This window comes from Sardina pilchardus, chromosome 21 (assembly GCF_963854185.1).
Source record: "Sardina pilchardus chromosome 21, fSarPil1.1, whole genome shotgun sequence".
NCBI classification, from domain to species: Eukaryota; Metazoa; Chordata; class Actinopteri; order Clupeiformes; family Clupeidae; genus Sardina; species Sardina pilchardus.
The window spans coordinates 12057565-12067401 of record NC_085014.1 but is presented as its reverse complement, the minus strand read 5'-3'; the positions used below and the strand labels follow the sequence as shown (position 1 = coordinate 12067401).

General features: G+C 46.2%; 1 protein-coding gene across 5 annotated transcripts in view; it reads left to right on the top strand.

The window, feature by feature from the left end:
• Positions 1-5059: 5059 nt before the first annotated feature.
• prom1a (prominin 1a) overlaps positions 5060-9837 on the top strand; it is a 75975-nt gene continuing 71197 nt past the window's right edge. For all 5 annotated transcript variants that reach the window (XM_062524582.1, XM_062524583.1, XM_062524584.1 and 2 more), the window contains exon 1: positions 5060-5571. In XM_062524582.1, the coding sequence (XP_062380566.1) occupies positions 5337-5571 (235 nt within the window). In that variant the 5' untranslated portion in view covers positions 5060-5336. The remainder of the gene's footprint in view (positions 5572-9837) is intronic.

Sequence of the window (9837 nt, the reverse complement as noted above, 5' to 3'; positions counted from 1 at the left end):
TCTCTTGTTGATTCATTTAACCCTGTGCCCTCTCCGTGTACACTTAAATCCCAAATCTGAGACCTGTAGGTGCATCTCAAAAAATGTAACATTATGTGGAAAGGTTTTTCTCACAGTCTGGTCAGGCCAATGGACATTTCCACAATATTCAGATTTTTTAGATGCACCTGTATTGTGTTAAACAACAAGGTTTATATAGTGAAGCTCATAAGTATTTGAATGCATGCTAAAGTTGACTAAAAAGACGAATTTAAAATCATCTTTTGGAAATTAACCTTAATGCCTTAAGTAAAACAATGAGGACATATCCAACCTTTTAGGACACCAATTTTCTTTGTGAGTGAATAATGTATTGTAAATAAATAAATGTTTTCCCTTTTAAGATACAGGGGTCATAAGTATTGGAACCCCTATGTTAAATTCCCATTTTTGTACTGGTGGCTGGCACTGTGATCATTTAAACTTGCACTGTCAAACAAATTTCAAATGGATATGTGCAGACATTAAATTTAGTTCATGTTTTGGAACAAGGCATGTTATTTTAACCAAACACCCTATTGCTTCAGGTGTGCGTAAGGAAGGAGGGCAGGGAGTTGATTGGCTGGTAAGATGAAACATCAATAACCTTTCACCATTATTGTCTGTGATTATCATTAAGTGAACCTGCCATCTTTGCTTTTGTTTTTCAGCTAATCTAAGTCTTGCATACATGGGCAGAGATGTCCGGAAAAGTCCAGCCTCAGAAAGTGAAGTCCTGTCATGTACTGGTCACACCTGAGGTTGAACACAGGTGATTTTACTAATTATCTGATCTACCTGATTTAAGAGTTGTGCTAATTAGAATCAGCTGATTAAGTGAGTGGTTGGAAGTGGACCACAAAAAAGTGGAAGGGCTTTTACTTCCTGAAGCCGGACTTTTACACCTATGGGTGCCTCTCATCATGCCTCCTCGATCCTCGATGCTCGATCCTCGAGGGGCGTTCCCACTGATCTATAACTAACACTGGATAGACTATCCCATTGTTTCCCCCACCATCATTCTTTATGTAGATCAGTGAGGATCGAGGCATCGAGGAGCGAGGGAGGACGTATAAACGCTGCATGAAACGCACCCTATGCGTCTAGGTGAGAGGGTGAATGCTTGCCTTTGTATCGCTGACATCCATTGTCCTAATCCCCTCAGATAATTACCCCGGATCAGCACCTGTGTCCCGAGAGAGCTGCCCCAATAGCCCTCCCTCAGCCTCCCATAAAACACTGCACCATTAGTGGTGTGCAGGCTACACACCTGAGGCTCAGCCCAGTAACTCCAGTGCTGCTCTCCCCCCTAATCCATCACCCAGCCTCTGTGATAACCTCACTGCCCACGCTGGAGTCCTGTGACTCATAATGGAGAAGGTGGCGTAAATCCATCCAGCTTCACACAGCCAAAGCCCCCCGCCAGCTCTCCCACCCACGCTCGCACACGCAAGCACACACACACACACACACACACACACGTGCACATAAACAACTCCAGGTCCTTCAGGTGGCTAATCGCTAAGCTCCTTAGCCCTCCTTGGCCGGTGTCCTCCAGCTCTCCTCACTGGTGCAGCTTCCAGGAAGTGTTCCGGCCGGGCAGTCTGGCGGGAGCTACCCAGTGCTAGTGCAGTGACTCACTTTAGTCCTGTGTGTATTGCCTCTGTTGTTTCACAGGTGGAAAGATTCCGTACACACCTGTCTCTCTTTTCTTTTCCTCCTCTGCTCTCCCTCTCATCACTCCATCCTCAACCCCACTCATTTGCATCTCACAGCTATATGTCCCATTATAAGGGCTCTGGTTCAGCACATACGACTCTCATACTAATCATCTGCAATCGTGTGATCATTTTGGGTGATCATTTCTCATGTTAAATCATAGTGTATATAGGCTGCTTTTCTCTGTTAGATCAATCATGGTCTCCACTCACTTACAAAGTTAGTCCATTCAGCAAACTAGATCAGATTCAGCAACATTGAGGGTTGCTGTGCAGGGTGATACAGACGGCTGATAGCAGTCTTGTCCAAACACAGTCTCTTAGGGCTCAGCACATACGACTCTGGTTTACCCTCTCATACTAATCATCTGCAATCGTGTGATCATTTCTCATGTTAAATCATATCATAGTGTATAGGTAAGGTGACCAGATGTCCGAGACCAAAACCGGGGACATAATCCCAAAAATGTGGAAAACATCGTGGGGGGCATTTCAGTTTGACTATCAATCTGATTTAAATGTATATTTATCTTCAAAAAACAGGGACATATGTAGTTTTTCTGTATTTTCCCAGGGTACAGGCAACCAAAACGGGCACTGTCCCCTGAAACCGGGGACGTCTGGTCACCCTATGTATAGGCTGCTTTTCTCTGTTAGATCAATCATGGTCTCCACTCACATACAAAGTTAGTTCACTCAGCAAACTAGATCAGATTCAGCAACATTGAGGGTTGCTGTGCAGGGTGATACAGACGGCTGATAGCGGTCTTGTCCAAACACAGTCTCTGATGTACGGCTGTTAGTTTAGGCTGCAGTCTCATTGACCCCTGTTCACAAAACATTCTGCCACACTGGCAGTCTTTGCAGCATTGTTTAATCTGTGACAGAAACGAGGAAAAAAGAATAATGCCATGATGGGGAGCACAACATTTGACGACAGGAATACAATCAAAATCACAGAAAGCATGTCAACACATCTGATTGACTGATCGATGATCAGTTGGTAGTTTGGTTCGGGCTTAGGACTGCAACAATTAATTGATTAAACGATTAGTTTGTGATGGAAATGTATTTTGTCATCTATCTTGGTATCACTGATTGGTTTATCTTTTCTTTCTTTTTTCTTTTTTTTTCTTTTAGAGAAAATTGCTTTAAAATTATCTGATGAGCTGTGACAATTCTTTGATGCTATAACATCTTAATAACTCAGCTGTCCCAGTGTGGCCAGGGACACTAATGTAGGCCTAGTGTACTTGGGCTTGCCCAAGGCTTTGAAGATAGGCTAAACAAAGAGGTCCTTGCTTTCTCTCACTGCAGTCTTCATAACTGTAAACATCTACAGAGTAGATATATTTCCCCTATATTTATTATCAAGTCACATTCATTCTACCACATTCTTCTAGGGTGGGCGGGGGAGCAGAGTTTGTGCTTCTTAGCTGTTAATTACACTTGTAGACGGCAAACCTTTTAACCCCCTGCTGTGAACCCTGTTCTAGCTATCAGTCTGAGCGGAGAGCTCATCAACCACCCGTCTGTTCAGGAAGGAGGAAGAAAGGAAGGAATCGACATGTTTAGTTTGTAATTCTATTAGGCCTACAATTTTTTCATGTAGGCCTGCCTACATGCGTTTTTTTTACTCTTTTTGTAGGCCTAGGCTATAGTGCTAACGTTGACAGGCTTGGTATTTCTGGTTCCAAATGACAAATGAACTCAACAATGCACAAATATTTTGACCAACAGGCTTGCATTTGAAACATACGGTGGCGTATTGCTGTCACACTATAAATTTAAAAAAAGGCTCAGTATCAAGTAATTACGTGAAAGTTTCTTGTTATAACAAGATCTTTTTCACGTTTTAACAAGATAAGTTTCATGTTATTACATGAAATGATCACGTTATTTCATGATAATGATATTTTCACGTTATAACGTGAACATATCATGTTATTTCAAGATATGATATTTATCACGTTATTACTTGAAATGATCATGTTATTTCATGATAATGAAACTAAACAGAGGGAGGGGCAAGAAAGGCTGGTTACTATGGCTCACGACTCGAGTCAATCAAATTCTATGTTAAGCTCGGTTTATGGCGATTTTCCAGTTATTAAACTTGTGGATGATATTGTTATAAATGCAAACACCCGAGCATTGTCCAGAATATTCTGCAACTGTATGCAGTGGAGTGGCAATCGGGAGAGTCAGGAAGAATCCCGGTGTGGCGTTTCTGTGATGAAGTGATCTCAAAAAGCTTGTTGTTTAAACATTTCCTTTGCCTTAGCCTACTCCCCAGCAGCCGGCACTGTGTGACTGCAGTCTGCAGCGCTTCACTTTTCTCCCCGAAGCCCTAAAAATTGCCACGATTAGCCTACCTGACATGCAAGCTAGCCAAAGCGCCCAAATTGCGTAAACATTCGCAAATGTATCAAGGCCCTTTCTCCCTCTTGCGATAATTAAGTTGCGTTAAGTGGATGGGAAGAAGAAGCAGAACTATCTGGCTGTGTGAGCAAGCTACTCCTGCACCTCTCTGTCTGCCAACTTAGCGGCTCTCTGCCGATACACAGACTGTGTGAGCAGGCTACTCCTGCTCACCTCTCTATCCGCCTATGCAGCGGCTCTCTGCCGATATACAGCCCTGCTCCTGCTACTTGGTCAGATGGCGACTATGTAGGCTACTGTAGCCTACACACATGCACAAAAGCGAACACTCATCAAGCAGCACTGCAATAACAGCCAGGGTGCATGTTCATAGCCTGTTCTCATTCAGCCTGTGCCAGCCATATGCTCTAGCCTGGTCTCGTTAAGTTTCGTTATCATGAAATAACGTGATAATATCAAGTAATAACGTGTTAAATATCTTGTAAAAACTTGAAAATATAATATCTTGAAATAACATGATATTTTCACGTTATAACGTGAAAATATCATTATCACGAAATAACGTGATAATTTCATGTAATAACATGAAACTTATCTTATTAAAACGTGAAAAAGATCTTGTTATAACAAGAAACTTTCACGTAATTACTTGAAACTTTCACGTAATAACTTGATACTGAACCTTTTTTAATTTCTAGTGTGACAGCAATACGCCACCGTAGAAACAGTCAGCACTAGGCTACTCCGTAGCTGCTTCCCTTTCCCGCCATTAGGGTGCGCGCTTCCCGCGTGGTCTCCCAACAACGGAATCCAGCCCCTGCGAGAGAGCAGAGTTGGGGTTGCACGCGCGGCGCGCTCACGCAGCCTGCGAGACGCGCCTCCAGCGTAGATGCTCGCTCGCCGTTTACTCGGTGCGGTGCGGAGACTCGAAGGGAGACGAGGAGCTGCACACTGAGCGTATTGCCTATGCCGCTGAGGAGCTGGCGATTGCGGGAAGCGATGAGAATCATGAATCCCTTGCTGGGCAGCAGGACATGAGACCTGCGGTCCGCCACTTTACGCCCCTAGTGCTTTGACCCCCTCTTTATTCCCAGTTGCCTTGCAGAATATTTTACGCGCTAACTAGTCATAGACAGGTTGGAGGTGTTTGCTTGTAGCATACCAATTCCACCTGGGATTTTTTTCCCTTTCGCTGATAATATCTGACTGGCAAGAACGATGGCTTGGAAAGCGGGACTGCTGCTCTTGTGCTGGGGGTTGACGTCTGGCGAAGTTGACGTCCAAGCAACGGAACCAGAGAGCCCCTCATCTCCAGCAAGAACTTTGGATTTCGGCTACGTTCCAGCCGGAGTTTACGAGACCGTGGCCCACTATGAGCCCGGGCCAATAGGGATTCTATTCCACATGGTCCATGCTTTCCTCTACGTTGTCCAGCCCAATCCATTCCCTGAAGGTAAGCCCACTTCGCTTTTAACGTTATGCCGGAGTGATGAGCTTCATGCACAGACACCGAGTTTCACCGACACACTAGAACCGAGTTTGAGCGACACTTGACAGGATGGTCTCAGTGCGCATAGCCAGTAGCAGCAGCAACGGCGGCATCAGCAGAGGCACAGAAGCAAGTGTAGGCTAATGTCATTAAATCCGTTTCACTTCGCACGAATAGCACGAAAATCTCTACCACGTTTTCGTGAGCGGTGACGGGCTGCAGTCTCCCTTGCTATTGGTGATGGAAATGTGCGGCTGTGTTCTGTGCTCATTAAACCCTGCCTGCGTACCCTTCGCGAATAAGTTATTGTGTCTTATGAGTTATGGGACTCATTAAATTCTATCTTTTATTATCTGACGCATCCTCGGTTTCCTGCACCTGTCTTGTTGACTAATAAAGGCCAATTACGCCCTATCAAAACGTTACACACAGAGACAGTTTCTTACAGGCATTAAGCATTCTCTGTGACTCCCAAGCAACGTTTGATAATACATTTTATTTTAGAATCCGCCAAATGGTTTGCACGTTTCAAACATATAGGCTACTACGACCACTAAGACAGCCTCCCACACCAAACTGAACCGCAAGCACAGGTAGGCTGTTCCAATTAAACACGGGTCACATTGGAGCGGGTACCCGTCGTTCCTCACGGCTGCGTCTCTCTGTGCTCATCAATAGACAAATCTAGAGATTAGGCCAGGGGGGCCTCTGACTCACCTTCTTAATGAAGTAATCCTATAATCTGCAATGCCATATGTTGCTGCGCTTTTATTTTCCAATGCGTTCCAGTGTGAAGCGCCTGCACTTGGCAAGAACAACACAACCTGATAGTAGTTAATTGGAAATTAATTAGATTAAAGGGATTGTTATGAAATTAATCCTTTTGTTATACAGGTAGAATATTAGATTGATTAAGACAGATGCTTATGCAGGCAAGTGATCAGGGCATGATTATGTCACAGATTTGAGCCTTTTGTAGAGGATCATTTATTTCCTCCATTGTACTAGCCATATCAGAGCTCTTGCACCTATAACCATCTGATCTGACCACATTATTTGCAAAGTCATTTGTTTGCTTTACGGTTTTCTGCAGTAGCTTGATCGTTTACTTTCAGACCGCATAAACCAGTTGAGGCCCACTGTCATATTAAAGTAGGGCAACGATAATCCATCTCTCTGGATGAGTCACAGGGGCGGTCTGGATGGAGTGGTGGACCCATTGAGCATGGAGAGTGGAGCGTTGGGAATATTGCACATGTCCATTGGCGGCCCTGCGTGATTCATCCCCCCCTGTGTGCAGAACGCATTTCACCGTCCACTGAATATGACATCATATCAGATGCCCATGGCTCGCTGACGCCAAGGCTGTGTTTGCATGGCAAGGGAAGGGGCGGGCTGTGACAGTCAAGAGGCTGTAGTGAGCAGCAGCCTGGCACGCTCAAATATATTGATACTGTATTGATCATGTATTAATAATGTATTGATAATGGCAGCCCCTGTTGGCTTCCATATGTCCATATATAACCCTTCATGGTTCCTTCACTGCGCCTTAGAGAGCAATCGCACACTCACTTCTGCTTTCTGAAGAACGCTCAGTTCACCTCTTCTGTTCACTTTATGTTCTAGAATGGTAAGTGTTCCCTGAAGTCTTTCCGCCCAAATAAAAGCATAAAAGCCTGGGCTGAAATGGTTCTGAGTGCACATTGCCAGTGTCTGTCTGGGAAGTAAAAGGGGGGGGGGAAGCCTGTTACATAAAAGGAACTCTACACTAGAAAGTTCTTTTCATTATTAGGGCAGCGTGGTCGTTTATCCTTGTTAATTTATGATGGGTTCCCAAAGGGTGCCCAAAGCGGCTGTTATATTCTCCAAAAAGCGCTCATCGCCTTTTGAAATGGAAGTGGTCGTTTGCTCAGGAGAGAGAGAGAGAGAAAGAAAGAGAGAGAAAGAGCGAGAAGTGTACTGTAATCATCGCCTTCCTCACACCCCCCTATGTCATCTCTGAACAAACCTCACCTCACCACAGGTGTCAGCAGGAGGAAGCTTGAACGTTGCCTGAGGATTTGAAAAAAAAAAAAAAGAAGAAAAGAGAGTCTGCATTTGTGGTGGGTTAGAAGCAGTTTCCAGGGAAACAGAGTGCTGCAGGCATCAAGGCCAGAGTGTAGTGTGTGTGTGTGCGTGCGTGTGTGTTTTCCCCTCTCTTCTGCCCTACATATGACGCAAAGTGGCAGTGTTCCATGGTGTACGTGTGTGACCCATGCCACTGTAACCCTGCCATTTATACCATCCATATGCATGGGTTGTGTTGCAGTACACCCCCTGTGTGTGTGTGTGTGTGTGTGTGTGTGCCCAGCCACTTAGACTGAGGGGTGGCATCCTCTGGTGACGACGGCTGAATTTGAGTGGATGCTTGTCCGTCACACACAGGGGGAGAATCTGCTAGCCTCTAGCCTCTAGCCTCTAGTGTGTGTGATGCATCATTGTGTGTAGCCTGCTTTTTTCCCCTTTGGTGTTTCCTGGGTGAAGCTTATGTGTCATCGTCAGCTTTGTTCACTGTCGTCTCCGCTCCGGACCCCTGGGTGACCTCGGCATCATTACTGTTTCCGTGCCCCTGGTGCTGGTGGTGGTAGCAGCAGCAGCGGCAGCAGCAGCAGCAGCAGTGCTGGTGTGCCATTGGTCTGAAAGCATCAGATGAAACATTATGCAAATAGCAGGACATCCACTCGACCGAGAAGGGTCCATCCACCGCGTAGTAACCTTTGAACACAATGAATGAAGTGGCCCCGAGGTGCACCGAGCAGGAAGTTGTTCCGGAAGCTGCTGTCATTCATTGAGAGAGATGATTTTAATCAGCCCAACTACCAGCACCCAGTGCGTGCGTTTGTGGTGTGTTCACAGTGGAGCAACTAAGGTCTTTTGTAAAGCACTTGAGCACCGACCGACCAACCATCATCCACCTCTCTTGTTTTCACCCTCCATCTGACTAGTCTGTTGGTCCTCGTCAGCGCGGTAAAGTCGGAGGAGAGGAGAGGAGAGGAGAGTGTCTTTGAGGGTGACGCCGGGGCAGTGGCCCCCTCTGCAGGGCAGAGGACAGCTGGGTTTGATGGGTCCTAGAGGAGGCAGCAGGGGATCCACAGATGGCATCTCGCCTGGCAGAGCTGCAGGCCTCCCCCTCTGTCCTGACCTCTCCTGCACCCCCCCCCCCCCTCCACCCTCCCCCCACCCTCTCAGTGTCCTCTGGGAGCCCAGGCCTACACTGAGCTCAGCCTGCCAGTGGGGCACACACACACATGGATGGACATATACACACACACACACACACACACACACACACACACACACACAGACACACACACACACATGGATGGACATATACACATACACACACACACACACACACACATGCACACACGTTGATAGACATACAGACCATGCAGTACATTCATGGTCATATGGGCTGTATGTGCACATAAAGCACACTCAAGCGTACACACACATCCAAACACAGATGTGCAGCTGCAAGCACATATAGAAACACACACACGACGAGCTCACAAACATGTTTACACATTAACACAGAGACTCCATTCACAAACAGAGTGGAAGTGCTGGAGGAGGAAGTCCTTAATTTACTTTGACTCACAGACGAACACACACTCACACACACACACACACACACACACACACACACACACACACACACACAGGCACACACATACTCATACTCAAACGTACTCTCAGTCCACTACCCTTTTCTCCGAGCTGACCTCTGCCCATGCCAAGTGGGTTCGCCACAATGAATATGCATGCCAAGACCTCATGATTGTCTTGATTCAGCATTTCTCCCTTCCCTCTTTGACCCCCTGTAGTTCACCTGCAACACACCAAAAATGTCTCATTTCATCTGTCATACACACACACACACACACATACACACACACACACGCACAAGCACGCACGCACGCACACACACACACACACACACACACACACACACACACACACACACACACACACACACACACACACACACACACACACACACCTCAAGAGCATGAACCCTCTCTGGGAGAGCGAGCCACATCAGCCGTGCGCTGTACCCTTGTGCTGTCTTTTTTCTCTCCTCGTTGAGAGACTCGTCCTTGTCCATTGTCAGCTCTCCCTGCCCCGGGCAGCCATCGCAGAATGCAGATGCAGAGAGAGCGAAGCAGAAAGAGAGAGAGAGAGAGAGAG